Source organism: Betta splendens, chromosome 6 (genome assembly GCF_900634795.4).
Source record: "Betta splendens chromosome 6, fBetSpl5.4, whole genome shotgun sequence".
Taxonomy (NCBI): domain Eukaryota; kingdom Metazoa; phylum Chordata; class Actinopteri; order Anabantiformes; family Osphronemidae; genus Betta; species Betta splendens.
In genome coordinates this window covers 18,393,772-18,415,994 of record NC_040886.2, presented here as the reverse complement: position 1 = coordinate 18,415,994, position 22,223 = coordinate 18,393,772, and the positions used below count along the sequence as shown (strand labels likewise).

Below are 22,223 nucleotides of genomic sequence, written 5' to 3'. Positions count from 1 at the left end.
TTCGTTTTTGACAGATGGCGTTTATTCTGACCAGGCATCTGACATTAGAATTGCTACAGAGTCTCTGGAGGGCAGCGTCCAGGATGTGTAACAGGGACAGCAGAAAACGGAGTCAGGGAAATAACGAGCTACAGTCACTAACCAGAGGCCACTAAGCAGAAGCCACAAAACATCCAGGCCCGTTCTGGTCCTCAGCCCTAGTGTCAGACAATGCTCAAGTCCATGGTCCCACAAAACTAACATTCAGTCAGTTGGTTTAAATACATTACATACATTAGATATGTACTGGAATAATGTCAGCGGCTGCTGTTTCACTGGACATTCAGAAGTGACAGGACACAATCGTGACAGACAGATCGCTTGCATCAGGGAGACGGCGAGTCCCAGGTTCAGACCTGGGCTCACAACACGGGTCAGCAGTCGGCTCTCAGAAAGCAGCAACGCGTTACATTTAAATACACACACGCTTCAGCGGCACCACGTGGAGCTCACCTGGAAGAAGAAGCCCTCGTACGCAGGACGCAGCAGCAGCTCAGCAGGTGGACAGCAACATAAAGTGTGAAGGTGTGATCTACATACAGGTCAACGCAGGGCAGGGCCTCCTCTGAGGTCACGCTAACAACTAACCGTGTTACTCTTTATAGATGTGAACGTACAACGACGCAGCTCAGACACAGGAGCAAACAGCGCGTCAGCCTCTGCCGCCGCCGCTAAAACTTTAAAATGCACAAAACAGGGAATCTGTACAAAATTGTAGAAACTGAGAAGGTGGTGTTGGGAAAACACTGAGTCCTTGGTATAGTTAGAATTAAAACATGAGCTGTGCACACACGCTGCAGACGTGCTGTAGCTGCAGGCAGAGTCAACGAGCAGGTTCTCACCTACAGCCCTCTGGAACTAAATCTACAACCTCACATCTCTCTATTAATCCAAAATGCTGAACCTGCGCTCCAGGTGAATCCTACAGTGAAGTGAGTTCAGAGCGAAGGCTGCACAAAAGAGGCCACGACCTTAAACAGCTGCAAACAGTGAAGAGACGAGCACAACAACAGGCGTGAGAGTGATTCATCTTCTACACAAACACTAGAGCTGATCTGAAGTGAGTGGAGGGGTTTGGTTTGAAGTGCAGAGGAAAGAGAACTGGGCTGTGAAGACCAGCTACCAACCCATCAGCTCTGAGGCCGGGTTCTGCTTTCTGCCTCTGGCACTCAGATACGTAACCACGCGACAAATCTTGTACAGCGCAAAGTTTAAACAGCAACAAGTCGTTAATGTAAATGTAATTAACTCCGAAAGAACAGTGCTCCTCTTGGGAGTTGGCATCACTTCAGTGTTTCCTCTTGGCTCAGTCCTCAAGGTTTCATGGCGTGGAAGTCTGGGATTTAGGGGTCAGCTTCGGGCTTCAGAGGTCAAGGGTCAAAGTGCAGGGAGCAGCGTCCGACGCTGTCGCCGATCAGTTACTCGCCACCTCGTCCGTGTTGTCCACCGCCTCCACGGAGGAGTCGAGTCCTCCCCGCGCTCGCCAGATCTTCACGGTCCGATCACTGAAAGACAGGAGGAGGATCAGTGCAGACGCTCACGCAGGATTCTTTTAGCATCTCTGGTTCAAGATTAAATAGAATTTTGTCTCAGAAAACTCTGCAGCTAGTATTATGAACTCTTCACTGTCCTACTAAATACACAGCTTTAATCTCTGGTCACTTTTCATATTTTTCTGATACATGTGATCCTAACTTCACATTTTTGCACCTTCACACAGTGCAAAGTGAATCTGAAGCCAACATGCAGACGTCAGAACAGAGAGCGTGAGCGAGAGACTTACTCTGAGGCGGTGAACAGATGGCTGCTGTTGGTTGAGATGCTGTTAATGGGGCTCTCATGACCCTTCAGCTCCCCCAGGGTCCCCAGCGTGTCCGTGTGCCACAGCTTGAGCACGCCGCCTCTGCAGCCGCTGAGCAGGGCCGGTGATCCAGGGACGACGCCCAGAGCGCAGACCCAGTCGCGGTGGGCGTTCGGGACTTGCTGTTGGACAGAAGGAGAGAAGACGACGTTCGAACACAGGAAGACGCAGTGAAAAGCTTGCTCTGGCTTCTTTTGGCACCTGCAGCAGGTCTCTGCGGTCCAGATCCCATTTCTTGACGCCGTTGTCTCTGGAGCCGCTGAAAAGCATGTCTCCCTGCACCACCAGCGATTCGATGCCGTCGTAATGTGGCGGTTCAAAGTTGTGTGTAGGGCTGATGCTGCCCAAAGAGCCCTCGGTCACATCAAACAGCTGGAACAAGCAGAGACAGAGACAAGGTGAAGGTCAGCGAAGATCATCTGCTACGGTAACGACGCTGCAGCACATCAACATTCAACGCTCGTACCATGTCATTGTTTGATCTACTGATGCTGATACGCACCTTGATGTAATGATCTTTGGATCCAGTAATCACCAGATCCTGGTTGTTTCCAGACTGATCCACAGTCAGACACATAACTGGGCCGAGGTGACCAGTAAGTTTTCCAGTGGATGCAAACCTGACAAAGAAACAAGTGTTGGATAGATTTATTTTTTTCAAGTTTGAAAATATACATAGTATAGTCTTAACTATTTAATTAGATAATTAACCTTCTGAGATCCCAAACTCTGACTGAGTTTCCGGCCGCGGTGTAAAGAACCGTCCCATTGGGGTTGAGCGCGATCTGGTTGACCTGGTTCTCTCCTGCTGGGATGGTGACGGTTCGGTTGGTGTTGGATGCACACGCGTCCCCGACGGTGACCTGACCCGAGGACCTGGAGTCGAGTCGAGGTTATGCAGGTTTAACTTGCCAAAATCCCTGAAATTATTCATTCTGCTGCTACTTTAAAATCTCCTAACAGATTTGCACAGCAGATGCAGCACTGACCCACTGGCAGGAAGCTCTCCAGCTCACGCACCATGGACTTTAATTTAGATGTAGGACTTATTTTAGCGTCACTCAGCCATGTACAGATGGTGCCATGATCTAAACTAGTACATATACTTTCACAGATTTATAAATAAAGCATCAAAATGTGTGAAGAGTCCAGAGGAAAAAATGATCCATCGTCTCAAACTTCACAGTTCAGTCTGAACCCGTCACATTATTGACTTTGCCTACCGCACACGCACGCACGCACGCACGCATGCCTGAATGAAGCCTACTGCATTGACTGAGGCCTATTAAATTATTAATTATTAATTAAAAATGGCAAAACTAAGAGCGGCACCTTTAAATCTCCTGAGACACTCACGTTAGCGTGCGGATGCACTTGGCCGAGTCTCGAATGTCCCAGACTTTGATGTAGGACGTGGAGACGGTGAAGACCAAGCTAGAGCTGTAGCGAACAGACACCACGTTGTTGGGGTGACCCGCCAGAGACATTATCTCCTGACCCGTCACCAGGTTCCACACCTTACAGGTCCGGTCTGCAGGGACACGGCGGAAGCATCACCACTCGTTAAAACGGGAGAGGGAAAGTAGCCGAGGCCCAGTGTCATTACACTTCATCACCTCGTCTGTCCACATACTGTGATTATGACAATACTAATTACAGCCTGTCAGGTTTCATTAGCTGTTACAGAACAACACAGCAACGTGTCAAAGTGTAATAAACTACAGAGCAGGAAGACTGATGAGGTGGAGGAAGAAGGAGGAGGAGGGAGGGAGAAGGGCAGACGCAGGGGGGGAGGTGGATGGAGGCAGGAGCACGGAGGCCGCATGAACCTTTGGAGCCGGTGAACAGCAGGTCGTCGGTGCAGTCGACACACAGCACTGCTTTGCTGTGACCTTCTGCCACGTGGACGCACTGCAGCGCCGCCGAGCGGCTGCTCTTGGTGGACGGCACCGGGTTGATGACGCCCCTGGAAACACGGGAACAGGATCACGTGAGCGTCACTAATGCTGAGATGAGAACGGCGCAGCATGCAGCGCTCCAGCTGATTAACACCGTGCTGCAAACGAATCAGAGAAAGAATCAGAAGAATGAGAGTTAATGGGAGAGCGAGAGGAGCCCCGATCCCCTGGACACGTTCTGACAGTCAGTAGCTCCATCAGACAGCGGTCAACAGCTGCAGTCACAGGGTGGAGTTCAGATGCACCTCGGTCTGTGCTCCAGTACATCCTCAGTGAGTGACGGGTGGAGGCGTTCATCCTTCCTGGAGGCAGAGAGCGAGTGCAGCATCCTAAGGTTAAAAAACAACCAACACAAGCTTTCTACATGCTGTAGATCGTGTGTAGGCTCACAGGACGTACAGTACGTGGAACAACTCGAATCTGATGCTAATCCTTCACATCTAATCCGACTCTGGGAGGAGGCTGTCAGTTTTACTCAGCGCGGCTTCCTCCAACCAGGCTGTCGACTCTGTGGGACTAGACAGCGAGGAGGGGCTCTTCAGGTTTCTGATGACTGGTCTGTGACGGAAGACAGTGGGGCTGCCAATTAAGCTGCACAATAATTGAAGTGTGTGCTGGGCTGTTTGCACACTGCTGGCAGACGTGTGGGTCGGCTGCACCGAGGCAGAAGGGAGGAACGGGCAGGACGGAGCATGTGAAGCAGCTAAAACATGTGTGGATGCAGACAGGCATAAGCAACCAGGAGCTGGGACGTCCAGTCCTTTATATGAGGCGAAGATATGTGGGCCAATCAATGGTAAATGTCACCATCAGCCTGAGGCACCGCCACGCTGCTCATACCGCCTTGTGTCTATTGTGTGTGTGTGAGGACGGGATGATGTGGATGTCGTCTGGTCAGTGTGAACAGATCATGTGCTCACAGCACAGAGGTGAACCTGTGACATCCAGAAATGCTTGAATGGCTCCCGTCTAATTTTAAAACCGCTGAAACAGCGAACGCGTCCATTTTGGTCTCATTCATGAGAAAGACAAAGAGGAGGCAGAGATTTTCTCAGGAGCAGATCAGCAGCAGAGGAGCTGGAAAGCAAGTTCAACACTGAATCAGAGTCACAACCAAAAACTATTATTTCCATTACGGCTCAAATGAGAGGGATACAGTAATAAATCAGTTAGGCAAGAAAAGACTGGGATCCAGTGAGGAACTTGGAGGTTATCACCAGATGCAGAGCAGGTTGGTTTTAGTGGAGGCCACATGCTTCTGTAAAGCGGAAACCCAGAGAACGGTGATTATTGAGTTAGAGTCAGTCGTTTGTTACGTCGGGCTCCACAGCCTCGGTTTCAGCAACAAGCTCTTACTGTTTGATCTCCTTGATCTTTGCTGACTGGGCCTTGTCATACGTCTTCCTGCGAGAGCGCGGCGAGGGCTCTGCAGCGCGCTTTTCCACCCCCCACGGAGCTCTGGAGCCAGAACTGAGCGTTCGGTTTCAACAATTTACCCAAAACAACACAAAGACAGTAACAGAAATAATGATAAAACAACAGAAGGATGCGAGACTAACACAAAACAATGGCACCAACTGGAGATGAGCATTGAGTAGAGACAACAGTTACCTGGGGTCTAAGGCCCAAACAGTGGTGGAGCTCCGCCAAGCTCTGTGCACATCCTGAGCTACACTAAAACTCTAAGGTCTTTCTTGCTGATGTGCCGCCACCTCCCGAAGCTAATTTCACTTCGTTTGAAGCACTCTTCATTAGCAATAAGCTTTTGATAGGGAGTCAGAAAGGCAGGTAGAAACCAAGCCATCCTAAGGTTAACACTAGCTCATCTCTGCATGCTTTACCTTGAAGGCCTCATCAGGCGGAGGAGGGGACAGCACAGACATTTGGTGTGGAAGCACAGAAATTACATGAGCACGAGTCAGTGAAGCCGAGGGTGAAGCAGCCACATCTAGTCACATGCAGTGGGGAAGAAAGTAGCAATTAATGCGTGAGCAAAGAGAGCCAGGCCCGGACTTACATGCTGCCTGTTTTAGAGGAAAAGCCGGGGGACAGAGCTGTGTAGTCTCTGACTGACGAGCCGGACGAGTCCAAGTCTCCTCCCCCATCTGGTGTTTCAGCCAGCGGCAGCATGGGGCTGAAGTCTGCAGTGGGCACGTCAGCGGCGGAGTCGCTGTTTGCGTACAGCAGCTCCATCTGCGTGGTCGTCCTCCTGCGCGCCTGTGGAGCAGACGCACACGTCAGGTCAGAGGCCGAACACCAACACCGCAGCCGCGCATCCACATCCAAGCTGGGCTCACCTTGCTCCTGGTCCTAGTCTCGCCACAGACTTTCATCAGGTCAGATGCTAAAGTGCTGGAAGAGAGAAATGAGGCTTAAATGTGTGCGTCAACAACCACACACGCACAGACAAACACCATGTGGTACCAGGTGTGCAAACGTATTCAAGTACAAATATTTACAAAATAAAAGCACGGGTTTGTCTGCAACTTCATTAAATCAGGATAATTCAAACAAACAAAATCCAAATTTCAAACTATAGGTTCGGTTAAAAGGTTCTTGTACTGCACAGGCCGTAAAGAAATCAAGTAACAGGAAGTAAAGGCGTCTGAGGTGAAGTACGTCATGAACATGTTTGGGGTTTGTGTCCTCAATGCTTCACTTACTTCCCCTCTGCTGAAGGACTCTGGGCCGACTCGTCGCTGCTGCTGTCGTCTCCATTTTCTGTCAAATGAAATCGATGAACAACATCAGCTTCCTGATAAATCCCACGTTGCTATGGCGATGACATGGCTGTTAATGACTTTCTGAAACTGATCCTAAAACAAACACCTTTCATCATTTTACAGACTTTCTCCATTTAATTGAAGAGCTGTAGAACACGGATGTCGAACATATGAGGGAAGCTGATGAGGGGGTGTCAGCACAGCGCCATGCTGTTTTATTGACAAACAGAAACCGGGTTCTCCCTGAGACCAGTGGGCTCAGATGAGAGGTCAGAGGTCAGACAGCAGTCAGGTGGGAGAGGTATGGGCAGGTTGAGGTGAAGCTAAGAGGCCAGATGTGACACAGGAGGAGGAGGAGGAGGAGGAAGAGTAGGAGGAGGGGTCCGCTGCTTCTGACCTACAGGGTGCAAAGAGCTCAGACCTCCATGTAGCACAGCTCCTGTGGGAGGTCTGGAGTTAGCAGGGAGCTAAAGCATGGAGGCTGTAGCCCACGGTGAGCTGGGAGGAGTCTTCAGATGAGGGGAGAGGAGAGGTCAGCAGACAGATGGCGCAGAAAGCCTGGTTGCATTGCACCTCATGCACCTGTTCAGGTTACGTCTAGTTAGTTAAAGTGCAGAGGGAGGGAACCATGCGCTCGGAACACATAAGAGGGGCTTACCTGCCGAGATGTTACCTAGTTCTGTAAAAACATAAAAGAAAAAGAAATGTGGGGGAACAGAAAGAAGCAATGCACAAATCCAAAACAGTCCCCACCAAATCCAGAAAGAATAATAAACAAAAACAACCAAAGGAAATGAAGTGCAGCGACTGTAGGCGCCTCCTACGGAACAGAGGCCGCTAGAGATCCAGTGTTTGGAAGCTTCGGCCAAATGTCACAAATCAATAAATGAGCTTCTATTCAGCAGGAGGCAACAGGCAGGAGCGTCTCCATGGGCCCAGTCATGCATCCAGTGACCCGGTCCACATCACAGTCACACAGGTCCCACTCAGGAAGGACCTGTGAGCTTCCGTGAGGTGGACCGGGTCAAAGCCGGTCTCCTTGTCTAGCTTCAGTTACCTTGCAGAGCGTTGCCCAGCAGCGCGTCCAGCTCCGGGTTGAACTCAGCCTTCTCCTTCAGCATGTGAAACAGCAGCTGGTTCTGGGTGGCGCTGGTGATCTCCGTCTGCTTCAGTCGGCCCTCCATCACCTTGACCTGCGACTCCCTCTGAGCGGCCTGCAGACCCTGACAACAGGACGGAACCAACATCTGTTCAAGGCCCACTCTGTGGTGGTTGGACTGGGTCAGAACATCTGCAGAACTGCAGTACACTGCATCAGAACTGGACCAGTTTCCTTCACACACGGATGCGTACGGACTGGATCCGACCCACTGAGCCGCCTTATGCCGGTACCTTGTTTATGGCCATGGACATGAAGTGATCGAGCAGGAAACGGGCTTCGGCCAGGGTGCAGGACCCGATCACAGCCGAGACATCCACCGCGTCGCCGTCCTCCTGCAGAACACAGAGCTGGTGATGCTACGGACCTGCTGCTGCTGACGGCCTCTCGCTGGACGCGTCAGCTCTCACCTTGGCCTCCTCCATCTGCATGATGTTGGCCTGGCAGTCGGCGATGCTGTCGTTGATGTAGTCGATGTTGGCCGTCAGCGCGTCCACCTCCTCGCTGAGCGGCGCCACGGCCTTCTCCGCCTCAGGCCCCTCTCTGGACAGACGCTCGCGCTTCCTGATCACCTTCTCTTTGCGCCTCGTCAGCTCCTCCCGTTGCTGTGAACGTACAAACGTGAGCCGAGTGTTGAAGCAGCGCAGCCTCTTCCGTGCTCCGTGTTCTGTGCTCCGCGCTGCACCTTCAGGAGCCGGTTCATGTCGGCCTCCATGTTGGAGATGGTCATCCTCTGCATGATGACGTCAGAGATGCGCCGCTCCAGGGACTGCCACTTGTTGCGAGCCACTCTGGTGGAGTAGACGCCAGCTGTACGATGCCTGTAGGAGGACCTGTACGGAACGGACCTCGGTTGCTGATGCTGCAGGTGTTTAATCATCAGTCAAATGATGTTCTGCTCGGACTCACCGGGACCCGTTGGGCGCGGCGCTGCTGGACGGGTACATGCGTCCAGACGGGGGTCTGTGAGGAGAGTCCAGGACCGGTTCTGGGAGGTTGACCTTCCTGACGACCTTACCTGAGGTGGGCCTGACCTGCCTCCTCAGCGCCGTCACCTGGGAACCGTCATGAACGGAAAAGTGTGCTCTGTTTTCAGACTTTAGTCACTAAAGCAAATTCCTCCTGTGATTCAGTAGAAGAGCATAAGTCACTCGCCTCCTCAGTCTTTCTCCTCAGAATCAGCTCCTGCTGTCTCTTCTGCGCCTCCAGTAACTTCAGCTGATGCTAAGAAACAACAAACAGTTATAAGTGTTTAGTCAAAGTGCCTGCTGGATAAAGGCATCGCATCCCGTCACCGACCTCCTGCTTCCGCTGGTCTTTCTTCAAGGAAGCAATTTCCCTGTTTCTGCGAGACTCGTTCATCCGGTTCTTCTCCTGCTGCTCCTTCATCTGCTTCATGAGACGAACCTGCAGCAGAGAGACAGAGTCTGAGTGTGGCGATAATGTAAACCACCCTCAGTCCTGCAGGTCAAATCTACCAACGACTCCGACTTTTAAAGTCTGTATTTGTATTTATTTGTATTTCTCTCATTTCAAGTACTGAACTTTGCTGTTTTTTTTAAACATTAACACCAGGAAGCAGCAGAAATGTGTGTTAGCAGCGTGGAGGCGCTGGGTGAACGTCCGTACCTTGGTCTTCTTCATTTCTGCCACATCCATCTGAAGCTTCTTCAGCTGTTTCTCGTACTGCGACTGGTTCTTGAGCAGACGCGCGTGCTCCTTCTGGGCCGACTGGAGCTTCTGCAGCTCCTTGTTCATGACGCTCAGCTTCTTTTCGTATTCTGCCTTGATTTTACGAGCTTTGTCCTCTGTGCCGCTTTCTACTGAGCCTGAGTTTAAACAGATGAGTGTTTCAGAGGCAGTGACTGCACATACAAACTTATTTTATCTGCTGCAGTCGTGTGAAAGGACCAAGCTTTGCTCCATTCACAACAGTAACACAAAGGTTGTGCACATAAGCACATGTGAACGCTGAGCTCACTCATGTTCTGGAGGACGCGGTCCCGCTCCAGCTGCGTGTCTCTGATCTTGCACTGCAGCATCATCAGCTTCTGCTCGTACTGCTGCTTGAGCGTGTGCAGGCGCCGCTGGCTGTTCTCCAGCTCATCGATTAGCTTCTGCTTGATGGCGATCTCACAGGTGATGTTGGCCAGATCAGCCTGGTAGTTCTCTATGACACACAGGTCATCCCATTTAACGCTATGCAAAAACAATGCTCACATCTTAATTTTCCATCTAGGAGACAAAGGCAGAAGACAGTTTTTATGCATAAAAGGTCTGAGTGGCTGCAGCTCCCCCTAGTGGACATGTTGAATATAGCACATAATGCAAACAATGGTGAAACAGGCAGAATTCATTACCCTCACTTATTTTAACAGACACCTGATACCTTTTTCATCCGACTCAGAGTCGGAATCCTCTGAACTCTCTTCCACATCCATTTCCTCTTCCTCCTCCTCGTCCTCCTCTTCACCTTCCTCGTGGTCGCTTCCCTCCTGAACATCCTGCAACATACAGTAAGTCAAAACGTGGGAAACCCAAACACCGTCAGTGTGCTGACACTGAACCAGAGTCAAGAGGAAACAGCTGATACCATCTCTGTGTCCTCGTTACTTCGCTCTGTCGCCTCCTTCTCGGAGCCCTTCTCCTGCTCGTTGTCAGGAACTTCCTCCTTGTTGGCGCTGAAACGTGCAAATGTTGTAGATTTAACACACATTCACACGTGATAAGCATTAAGCCTGTGTGTCCAGTGAACATGAGTTTAGTTAAAGCAACAAGGGACTAATACGCTGTTAATGAACTTAAGTGTGTAACAAAAACTCTTAGGGATTAACTTGATCCCGTCAAAGCACTTAGGTTCATTTATCATGAGAGAATTTGATAAAAACATAGAGCGTCTCAGCAGAGTCAGAACAATGTCAGCAAAAGTGCATGAGGAGGAAAATAAAATTAGCAAGTCTGTTGGATAAATGCTTTATCCAAACATAGGGTCTGGAAGCTTTCACACAAAATCAGCTGAATGTGGTAAAAAAAACCCAGAAAGATTAACTCTAAGGAACTAGAACTACTGTACAGAATGAACCCAGATGTTTGGACTCTGATCACAGCTTCATCACTTCACTCACTCCAATTCTCTCACCTCCTGTTCACTGACAGGACCCTTAACACAACAATCCAATCATTTCCCGTGTGAAGGAAGGGACGATTTGAGGCCACAGAGATTTTGACCTTTAAGAACCAAAATCCAATCGAAAACATTTGTGCAAAACAAACCAAAAGCATCATTTCACACCTTCAACGGCATTAACCTGAAAGCAAAAATACTTTAATCTCTAGTTTGTTTTAATTAAAGACCTGAACTAGTCCCAGACTTTTTATTAAGACTGATGACAAAGTGAGCAGTCAAAACAAAGACAGAGGGAAGATGAAGGGTGACGGGTCCGTGTGCAGCGTTTATTAACGGGTTTAGCTCAGCTCGGGGACCAACTGAATAAAAGGAGGCAAATGAAATGAATCAGAGGAAGCGAAGCAGGAGGGTGGAAGCCGTGACAAACCTGGAGTCCTCCACCTCTTCCACCACCTCCTCCCCCTGTCTCTCCTCTAACAGCTGCTGGAGTCTTCAGGGAGGAATGAAGAGTCAAACGAGAGGAGGAAGCGAGAGATGAACGAAGGAAGGAAGAGTGGTCAGAGGAAACTCCTGCACTGACGAGCCCAGCTTTCATTTCCCGTCGGAGTTCATTACACTCCACTATTTATTGTTATTTATTGTTGTATCTGGCAAATGAAGCCATGTTTCTATTAAACAACCTAAAATAATGCAAACTGTGTCCAGCCCTTAGAAGTGAAACCCTCATTACCTCTTCTTCTTCTTCTTCTCCCTCTTCTTCAGTTTCTCCAGGTCTTTCTTGGCGAGCTCGATGATGTCGGACGTCTCCTTCTCGGGGGCGAGCATGGTTGACGAGAAGGAGCCGGGGGCTCCGTAGAACGACTGGCGGTTGGAGGCGCGAGACAGATTCTTCCTCAGGTTCTCGTTGACAGCTTCGCTCTCCAGGAGTTTGGCTCTGAGGAACAACGACCATGAGCAGACGGGTCAGACCCAGGACGCAACAGCTGGTCGCAGGCACAAATGTGTGGCTTCTGTGTAGGAGACGTGAGGAGCAGCCACGCTCACCTGAGGTCTTCGATCTCTTTGATGTAGCCCTGGATCATGTTTCCGATTTCCTCCGTCCCTCCTTCACCTGTGACAGGAGCACACGTCAGCTGATGGAGTCAGGACTCCGCCTACGCGGGCAGTCTCGCCGTGTACCTGCTCGGGCCAGCGCCTGGTTGGCCTGGTCGCTGAGCAGCTGCGTGAGCCGCGCGCGCTGGCCGTCGATGGTCTCCTGCATGGCCTTCACCCTCACCCGCAGGTTGCTGTTCTCCGTCTGCAGCATGGAGTTCTCATGGAACATGTCGCTGAAGCTCTCCACGCCGTCCTCGCCCGCCATGCGCTTGCCCTGCAGAGGCATCAGAGTGAATTGAGCCAGGGTGCGGGTCCTGGGCGCGAGGCCCGGCTTTCTCGCGGCTCCTCACCGTCTTGTACTCCATCAGCTCCATCTGCAGCCGGGCGATTTCGGTTCTGAGCGCGCTGATCTGCTGGCTGGCCTTGTCCTGGTTCACCATCACCTTGTTCTTGATGTTCCGGGCTCGGTTGGCGTACTTCAACGTGTTCAGCGTCTCCATGAAGTCACGGTCAGAAGGGCTGATGCAGGCAATCATCACTGTTTGGCTGAGACACCAAAGGGACAGATGCTTATTGGAACTAACGGACATCATGTCTTGGCTGAGTCCTCATCGTATTACTACTCTAACGAGCGGCCTGGCCGTTACAGTCGCCCACCGACCTGTTTCCTCCTAACGAGTCCTGTAGAAGTCGGGTCAGTTTGGAGTCTCTGTAAGGCACGTGTGAGGCCCGCTTGCTCCGGTCCCCCAAGGCGCTGATTACATTCCCCAGGGCGAGCTGCAGCGCCAAAGATGGGTAAAATAAGCAAAGACTCATCAGTACCGCTAAGCATCATGTATGATTTATACTGCAACTCATGAAGGTACGAAGGCCGTCCACTAGGTGGCAGCACAGCTCTAACACCAGAGGAGGAGCAGCAGCAGCTCACCAGTCCACAGTTGATGGAGATGCCCTCTTTGGCTCGGTCGCCTGTCGCTCCGGTTCTCTTCAGCCTCTCAGAACCGGCCAGGTCCACGAAGTGAAACTTTGCCGTCAGCGTCTCGTACTCGTCCATCTCCGAGTTTCCGTTGGAGACTTCGTTATCGGGCTCATTGTCTTGCTGAACAACAGTGAGACACAGATTGTATATTTATCTTCATCATGAAAACTGCTGCTCTTAGATTCACTCCTCATGGTTTCTGACCCGTCCGTACAGCACAACGTCCCCTGGACCTGCACTCACATTGTCAGAGGCACAAACGCGGACTTGGCACAGGTGGATGGTGAAGATGGCGTGGGATCGCGAGCTCTGGACGTTCATCTGGGTACTGGCCGTGGTGCGGGACAGAGCGCCGAGCTTCAGGCACTGCATCATCTAAGGAAGAGAAAGGCTTTGGGTCAGACGACAGCAGCAGAGGCCGGCGTCAAGCGTCCCGACGCTGGGACCTCACCTCGGCCTCAGAGGACACGGTGCGTGTGGTCACGCCCACGGTGTAGATGCCTCCGCTGGCGTCCTCGTGGATCTTGATGTGAGATTTCTGCTTCATGTCGCGTGCTGAGTCAAACAAGTCCAGAACCTCCTCATTATAAAGCTGAGGAGGAAATCACACAAGATTCCAGGCACTGACTGATGATAATCCCACACACAGAGCTGTGTCAGTAAAGCCTGACCCACGGCCTGCCACATTATTCTGATTCAGCTGCTTTGTTGCTAATGAAGCACATACCTCCAGGAACTGGGCGTTGATCTTGAACTCGGGAACGGGCCGGCCCTGCTCCTGAGCGGCCTGACGACGCTCCTCGATGCCCTTGAAGAGGTGGTGGACGGCTCGGGGGATGATGCCCAGCTCCTCGTCCACAATGTTGACGTCAAAGCCCGTCCCCATGGTGTAGGTCTTCCCTGAACCGGTCTGCACCACCACAACAACAACCACACAGTATAAACAGCTGCAGCGGAGGTGGATGTGGAACATGGGTCAGATACGAAGCTCAGAACATTATCAGAGTTGCCTTCGTCTTGTGTTTGCATCTGTAACCCAGCTGTTCTTGTGATGTAGCCCAGTGGGTCAGAATAAATCCAGATTAGATTCTGCTCATCCAGGTCAAACCAACCGATGTCTGAGCTCTGGGCTTTCAGAAATAAACCAGGTTGATGATGAAATAAAGATCATCATCGGTCAAAAGGTGTGTGTGCACTTTGCTTCACTTTTAATCCTGTAAGCGCTGTGCAGCAGGATCTCTGTTGCCGTGACAACCTAGATGGTGGGTCAGGTGATGGGGGAGGCGTTGGTTACTTCCTGGTGCTGAACTCAGTGATGAAAGAGGTGATGGAAACCAGCATATTGTTACCCAGCGCTACTGATGATCACTCAAAGCTAAATCTACCTGATTTACCGAAAATCAGACCAAAGGGTCTGATTTCTGGTTCTGATTTTAACTGCAAAACATTCTAAAATTCAAACAAATGCATGAATCCATTGTGCTAATATGATTTACAGAGTTACTGGACTGAAGGGAGGTAGCAGCCTTTTATTTCACCCAGGTGTTTGCTGGTACTTGTGAACGCTCACTTCACGGGGATTTGTATGTTCTGCAGTAACCACAAACACAGCTCAGTGTGCGAGCAGAGGAATGGGATTAGGAGGCCACAAATATAGAGAATGAACAAACAAAACTGGTGGGAAAACCTGGAGACTGGGCTGATGATGGGGGAGGAACCACCCTGAGAACATAAACATGAGCTATGAGCTTCATAGCCAACCTTAATTATTACTTTTCATTTACAGTAATGCTGGATTATTATTTATTTTGTAAAACAAATGTGATGGATGGCAATGACTTAAACTTGGTTTCCTCCTTGTAACGTTTGGTTCCTTTTGGTTCATATCAAAGGTTTTGAGGATTCTGCTTCCTCCTGTAACATACTGATATAAATGTTATGACGAGACGCCTCCTGCCTGTAGCTCAGGGTTCAGATCCAGAACTTGCCTGTCCGTAAGCAAACACGGTGGCATTGTAGCCCTCGAAGCACCCGTCTATCAGCTTCTCCGTGCAGGTGGAGTAGATGGCGTCCTGCTGCGAGTCCATGTCGAACACGTAGTCGTAGGTGAAGGCCTTGTCCTTCCCCAGGATCACCTGCGGCTCCCCGGGCATCACGTACGTACAGATGTGGCATCCTTCGATCTTCTCCCGGGCCAGCTGAGGGCGGATCCTGCAGGAGACAGGAAGCACCGAGTCAGAGAGCTTCCGTACGCGGTGTTAGCGATGGTTCACCTTCAGGAATCAGAATCACGCCATGGCGTTAAACAAACCCCTCTTACACAGGCCTGGAAGCCGGCGCCCGGCGCTGGAGGTGCCAGGCTCTGGACAAAGGGCCTCATTGTGCCCGCGGCCGAGGACAGTGAGGCCCATTGTGTCCATCTGCGACACTGGAGCCCGGCGCGGACCCGACGCACGGAGGCGAGGTGATGTCCTGCCTGGAGGTCACGACACGCCAAAACGGCCCGAAGCAGAAAGTCGTAACTGTAAACGGAGGCAGAGCAGCTGCTCCACGTGTGATACACAGCGAAGGCACACAACGGAACAAATCTGCTCAGTCCTCAGTCTGCAGAGCCGGCGCTCCATTGTCTGCTGCACCACAATGCACCCAATCAGCAAATCAATTAGCTCCACGTCAGCTTCAGCATTTGTGACCAGCAGGCTCCATGAATCTAATCCCCCCAAGAAGCGCAGGGAGCCTCAGTCTCACACCACTTAACTCACTAATTGGGTGTGTAATCCTGTCTGTTTTAACTCTCCCCCAGAAACGTCCCACCGGGAGGACACTCGCTGTTCAAACAGACGCTTCCATGGGATCCGGTTCCACACAGTTGATGTCTGCGGTCACGTTGAAGGGATCAGACATGAGCGGGTTAGAGCTGAACGCCAAGCAGCGGCCACGGTCGCCCACTTCACACATCCACCAGTAACCAGCAGCTTGTCTAAGCCGTCAGAATCACACGAAGCCCTCCTTTAATCAGATAACAACGAACGCACAGACGTGGAGTGGCCACAGTTTGATTTCCATCTGCCAGAGGTTTAAACTGAGCACTCATTGAATGAGAAGGATCATTTGGAAACACGCTGCATCACAAACAGCTGTGGTCTCCTCTCTATTTTAGTGTCTTTGGATTTTGAGCCTCAAAGGTCAAAGGTCACATTGGGGTCACATGTCAGGATGTTGCCGGTCCGGTCAATGTCCGTCTAAATGTAAAAACACTGTTTTCACCATTTCCTCACATTTGTACTGTACCAAATTATTGTAATAATTAAAGTTGCAAACAGAAAACCAGCATCAGACGCTGACGCCTCGTAGGCTCCTGTTTGTGGGTTGCTTTTCATTGAAATGAGCGGCAGCATTTTGTTTTATTGCTGAGCTGCTGCTCCTCAGCTGTGGAACACGCCCAAACCTGCTCCCACTTCCCCACGCATGCGGCCCAGCCCGTCAGCGCCTCCTCACACCCATCAATAAATCACTACGCCCTCTGCATGTGACTGAAATCACTCACTGAAATAGCTGCTAGACGCCCTAAAACCTCTTGTAGAGCCGCACAAACCTGACCTGTGAGGTGTTCAGGGACACCACAGAGTGTAGGTCATCGGTGCTTGTTGCAGTTTAAACAATAAACGTTTGCAAAGAGAGATTCGGTAACAGTCACATCCACATGATGCTGAGCTCCAGCGGCTGCGGCTGCGGCTGCGACAGACCAGAGAGGAAATCTCTGAGCGCTGCAGCTGCAAACGCCGACAAAACGTCCCACCGTCCTCTACAATTAAACCTGCAAAAGAAAGAGAGGAGGAGAGCGAGAGAAAGTGTTTGTGCGTCCTTGTCACAGTCTTGGCAGCTCTCCAGTCACCGCGGGCCTCTGTGCGGCGCAGTTCAAAGGTGCAGGTGATCTGCTCCGAGGCTTCACCTGGGAAATCATTAACAGCTCTCACGTCAGAACCAGTCAGGCTGCAAATGACAAGACGGTTTAGCTTTTGTCTGCGCGGAGCTTCCCGTCAACCCCTCTGAAACAATGAGTGCTGTGGCTGCGTGTGGTAACAGATCAGCTCTGCTTCAAATAAGCCTCAGCAAAAACCTGTGAACAGACTCAGCTTCTGCTGCTTTTCTTTGAGGAGGTGCTTCTGGAGCGTCTGCAGCAGGTCTGAGTTACAGAACCCTGTGGATGTGGTTTCACGTTCTGCCCATTCAGCCAGACAGGACCACCCACAGCAGCAGACAAAGAGGCGAGGCCGCGTCTGCTTTGAGGAACCGCCAGGCTGCAGTCGCTGTGCCTGCACCGTGCGTGACAGGAAGGATGGGGTTGCCATGGCGACCGGTAATGCAAGCAGAATTAAAGTCATAATCCCTTCTCAGCGGGGACATAATGCCGGTCTGGCCATGACGGGATGCCACGAGGAGGGCGTCAGACAGAGCGGCTCGCTCAGCATCCTGTGGAGGAGATCCACAGCGAGCTTGACTCGCGTGACTGAACCAGCACCAGCATGACCATAGAACATTCTAAAGCTCAGACGGACCGAAGCTCCTGTACACTGGACAGAGTGAGAAGAGCTCCAGTGATGGAGCCGAGCTGATTTATTCATTACCCAGCGTGCATCAGATTAAGCCTGAATCACAGGAAGAGTGAAGTTCTATCAACACAAACATCAGAACCGGGCCTCTGTCATTTCAAGGCCCTGCCCTGTCACTGCATCGTGTTCCCCACTGATCCTGCAGCTTTTGGAAAACACGCTTTTAAAAACAAGCGAGGCCTGCTGTTAACGGCTTTACTGCTTCCTGCAGGTCAGAGGTCAGGGAGCAGACCAGAGCCATGAGGGGACGGACCATCTGGAAAACCCGGCCGGCAGAACAGGGTCAGGACCCAACACGCACCGCTCCCTCCCCTCATGACACAGATTTAGGCGCTAGCGGCTAAAACGTCAGAGTTTTGACTCCTCGCATCCCGAACCGGTGGACGAGCTTTATTTGTGGTGGGGGGGATGCCTCCTTTTCAGGAGTGGAAACACACACGGCAGCGTTAAACCAGAGGCGTTGAATTAAATGTGGCTCATCTGGCTGAACGAATGAGTCGACGCTGTATAAAACTGGCCTGGCACTAAGGCCGAGTGTCTGATAACGGCAGCTCGCCAGCATTAGCACTAAACCTGACCCTTTAGAGGCCTCAAACCTAGAGCTGCTCCAATGGTGGCAAACGTCCCCGCAAGTAAAAACATCAGCCGCAGCCAGATGTTCATTACAGAGAGGGATCAAACAGCAGCTTCAAGTGCGTGCGTGCGTGCCACGTCACCAGATGCAGCCAGACAGCAGACAATAGCTTGAATAAACACACCCGGAGCCGAGCGAGGCTTCATTTCCTCCTCTGTCAGATGCTTTGAGCAGCAGGAGGCCAATCAACACTGAACCTGTAAAGGCTCCCAGCTGCAACACAATAACCAACAGCTCAGGGGGTGAAGCTGCAGGGGCTCCATCCACGTCTGATGACATCACTGACCCACCAGGTCCAAACCCTGGACCTGAAGAAAGTCGTCTAATGTCTGCTGCTGTTGAAGCTTAGTCAACAGCAGCTTTGGGCTGAAATGCATCCACCCTGTCAGATCTAACCCCGTGTCAGGAGTGTTAATGGGTCCTGTGCTGTATTAGGTGCGATGCATTCAGGGACAGTCAGGTCTAAAACAAAGCATAAGAATGATGTGAAACTAGAAAGCAGCAGGAGCTGCATCTCAGAGGATCCGTGAGGAAACAGTACCATTAAACAGCAGACGCTCCAGCTGAGATGCTACATTAGCCCAGAACATTAATTATAGCACATCCAGTGGGTCGATCATGCAACTTTAATAAACTGGGATGCAGCTAAAATCAGAACGGTGACGCGTGTTTGTTTGATGGTGAGTCGAGGAGCAGAACCCGTCCTGGCAGCGAGAACAGCTACTGGTTTCTGTCCTACTTGTTCTGCTGTTGAATTACAGCCACATCCCTATTTGTGGCAGCAGCAGCCCCACATTTAACTGGACCGGTCCCCACAGATGCAAACTGAGGCAGGAGCGTGAAGCGAGGCCGAGGGACAAAGCTCACGCTTCCGCGGGTGTGGCTGCGATGGACGCTCCTCTGTAATTACTACAGAACAGCACCGGAAGCCCGGTGCCGGTCAACGCGCCCACATGTGGCTTCAGGCCTCCGAGTGTCTGCAGACGCGTCTGGCGGAATGTGCTGAGTCCTCAGAGGTCGTGATAAAGATAACCCGGGTCCTGCTGCACCGCCGCGGCCGCTATTTTAGGGGGGAGTCGGGTTTAAGTGGAGCCTACGGCCGCTGGCGTCGTGGAACGGACCAGGCTTCTGTCTAGAAAGAGGTCAGGAGGGCTAAAGACTGGGAACGTATCTGGGTCAGAGCCGAGCGACTGACATGGAGGCGGGTCCACATCGGGTCAACGCGATTACAGGCTGTATTTATTCAGCTTGTAAAATGTTTGAAAGAGGCTCGGATCACGGATCAGAACCAGAATAAAAGGACACAGAAGTGAGCGACAGGAGAACTTTACCCCTAGAAGCTGCTGCTGTGCTGACGTGGACCAGATCAGAACCACCTGCAAATGGCATAAAACTAAAATACACAGTATGTAAAAGAATCACAACGATGCAAGGAGGTTCCCTGGCAACAGTTTCTATGGCAACGTACACATGCAGGCAAACCCAGCCAGAAGCTGGTTCAAATGTCTCATCCTCAGCAGGTGCCGGACCCTAAAAGCTCCATTCCTCCGTTCAGTCAGGTGGAGCACACGGAATGCAGAGGAAACGGCCCACGCTCGGCGCCCCAGACTCCACAGAGGCGACTGAACCTGAACCCGAGGCTGAGGCTGAGGCTGAACCTGAACCTGAACCCGAGGCTGAGGCTGAAAACTCATTCCTGACACAGTTATTACCATCCGTCCCACCAGCAGGCCCACGGCTCAGCGGCCTGAAGAGGCCTCAGACCCCGACGGGCTTTTGTGTTCGCATGGCGTTGCCATGGCGACGACACGCATCTAGACATCCTCCTCTGCCAACCTGGAAACACACACACACACACACACACACACATACACACACACACACATACACACACACACACACACACACACACACACACACACACACACACACACACACACACACACACACACACACACACACACACACACACACACACACACACACACAGCTGCTAGTGTGTAAAACCAGTGGAAAGACAGCGTTGAGCTTTAGCACCAGGTCTGAAGAAAAGCCTGAGACGAGGAGCTGGAGGCTGCGACCGGCCTCAGCACATTACAGCACCAGTTGTACCACTGAGCCCAGTTAGCGAGGCCCACAGCAGCTACACGTGCGGGGCTCCGTCGCTGCACAGACAACACCTGACACCTCCTGCTCGTCTGCCACAGGTTCCACAGACACAGCAGCCGCTGCAGATCCGCGCTGGGGACCCGGGCCGGGGTCCGACCGGACCCGTCGGGCCTTGGAGCACCGGGTCAGGCTTTATCGCGCTCCATGCGTCGTCTGCACACACTGTGGAGCCGTCGCACCCGACTCAAACACGCGAACGGGCTACGGTTAAAACCACGCTGCAAACGGAGGCTGAGAAAACGCCTGCCAGACGTCACGGCCCGAAGGCTGCAGCACTGCACCCATTTAAACGGGCCACTGTGCAGCTGGACCGACGCCACACAGTCACTCCTCACTGGGTTTGGACAAATCAGAACCACGCTTTCTGTATCTAGAATTCACACAGCTGGTGTCTGAGGGCAGTCTGCAGCTTCAGCTGTTTGGTTCTGTGAACTGTGCACATTTACGTGTGTGGACTCCAGGCAGGTGACATCACACCTCACCGACCTCAGGAGCCACTTCTGAACGGAGGCGGTTCCGCTGTGGCAGGACGGTCCGGTCCTGATCCGTCAGGGCCACTGTCCCACTGTTAAACTCCTGTGAATGCGCAGCCTCATGAGCGTTTACTCTAAGCTGCATCACCTCCAGACTGAATGAGGTCAAACAACCAAAGCAACGCAGGCACAAACTCTCCCAAACGGGAAACGGAACCGGGAGGTTCTGGGCCACTGCACACGCTGAAGATGCACCAGAGGATGCGTGAGGAGGCATGAAGGCGGTGTGTAAAAGCCCTCCACCAGCGGGGAGGGGGGGGGGGGGAGCACAAAAACACAAAGGAGGAGTCGGACTCTGATCCCTAAAGGTCCGAGTGGATCAGGATCTGATCAGCCGGGCCGTCTGTAAACAGCAGACTGGACTGGACCTCTGCCTGGAACCCGGCTGACAGCGAAGCGCTGCTTTCATCGACCGGCTGTCTCTCAGCGGGAGGCTTTGAGCTCGAGCTCTGGGACCAGGCTTCATGGACACGCAGGCTGATTGTCTCCCACAGACATGATATTATTCCCCTCCGTGCAGCCAGTGAACGGGAGATGCCGTGCGCGTGCGCACCTGTGCAGCGCGACCGATGCTTCTACTGTACACCCCAGATTCGATGAAGGTACCGCGCACTGCACTCTGGGAAAATGCAAATCCTGGGCGAAGTGAAGCACAAAGATCCCACAAACACGTCGTGAACAGTGGAAGTGGGTCCGCGTGCGAGTGTGGAGCGCATTGGCTCCTTTCTAGAGCCCGAGGGCGCGCAGGTGCTCACAGGCCCGCGGCGCTGCCTGACAGGTGGCACCGGCCCGTTCGGAACAAGCTGCGCAGAATGAAAAGGACAGTGACTCACCTCAGGGCCACGCGGACGGAACTCTCATCCTGCCCGGTCGTCATGACGCCTCACACAAGGCTTGAAGGAAGAAGAAGAAGAAGCGGTGGATGCGCGTGGCTGCAGGGACCACGGCGAGCAAACAAGCGCGGACCGAGCACCGGAGCTGCTCACCTCGACGTCAGCGCCGCCATTTCATAACACACACACACACACACACAATGTCTGAGCGTTTCAAGCATGACACCAGCGGGAGGTGAGGCTGCGGGTCCGCGCGACGCGTCTACGTGCGCCGCATCTCTGCGCAGCTCGTCCCGGATGCTCCCGCTCCTCCTGAAGTCCACGCGCGGACTGACGCTGCCTGCCGCAGCTGCGAGCTGAGCTGCTGGTGCTGCCGCGTGCGCGTGCGCGTAAGCACACACGCGTGAGAAATACACACGCACGTCGCCGTGTCTCTGCTCCGTTTACGCGCAGGGGAGGGAGCCGCAATGCGTCAGCAAGCCACGCCCTCTCCCGCTCCC

The 22,223-nt window shown here is 52.2% G+C and overlaps 1 protein-coding gene across 3 annotated transcripts; it reads right to left on the bottom strand.

Annotated features, from left to right (window-relative positions):
• kif21a (kinesin family member 21A) lies at window positions 1–22,166 on the bottom strand. Of its 3 annotated transcripts, XM_029154602.3 has the most exons (35): window positions 21,724–22,166; window positions 14,930–15,152; window positions 13,669–13,851; window positions 13,393–13,533; window positions 13,185–13,316; window positions 12,891–13,061; window positions 12,624–12,739; window positions 12,313–12,508; window positions 12,047–12,236; window positions 11,912–11,978; window positions 11,598–11,801; window positions 11,295–11,357; window positions 10,334–10,421; window positions 10,130–10,244; window positions 9,722–9,910; window positions 9,370–9,569; window positions 9,040–9,147; window positions 8,896–8,964; window positions 8,650–8,795; window positions 8,426–8,573; window positions 8,151–8,345; window positions 7,974–8,075; window positions 7,639–7,804; window positions 7,240–7,260; window positions 6,522–6,579; window positions 6,156–6,210; window positions 5,876–6,075; window positions 5,215–5,328; window positions 3,730–3,866; window positions 3,257–3,431; window positions 2,612–2,776; window positions 2,403–2,520; window positions 2,102–2,272; window positions 1,823–2,022; window positions 1–1,544 (listed from the first exon to the last, which is right to left on the bottom strand). In XM_029154602.3, the coding sequence occupies exons 1-35, from the start codon at window positions 21,765–21,767 to the stop codon at window positions 1,454–1,456; spliced, it is 4,761 nt and encodes a 1,586-aa protein (XP_029010435.1). In that variant the 5' UTR covers window positions 21,768–22,166; the 3' UTR covers window positions 1–1,453. The 3 variants fall into 3 exon arrangements, with proteins under 3 accessions (XP_029010435.1, XP_029010436.1, XP_029010437.1); XM_029154603.3 differs by lacking the exon at window positions 11,295–11,357 and having other exon boundaries at window positions 21,724–22,165; XM_029154604.3 differs by lacking the exons at window positions 7,240–7,260; window positions 11,295–11,357 and having other exon boundaries at window positions 21,724–22,165.
• Between the last annotated feature and the right edge of the window lie 57 nt (window positions 22,167–22,223).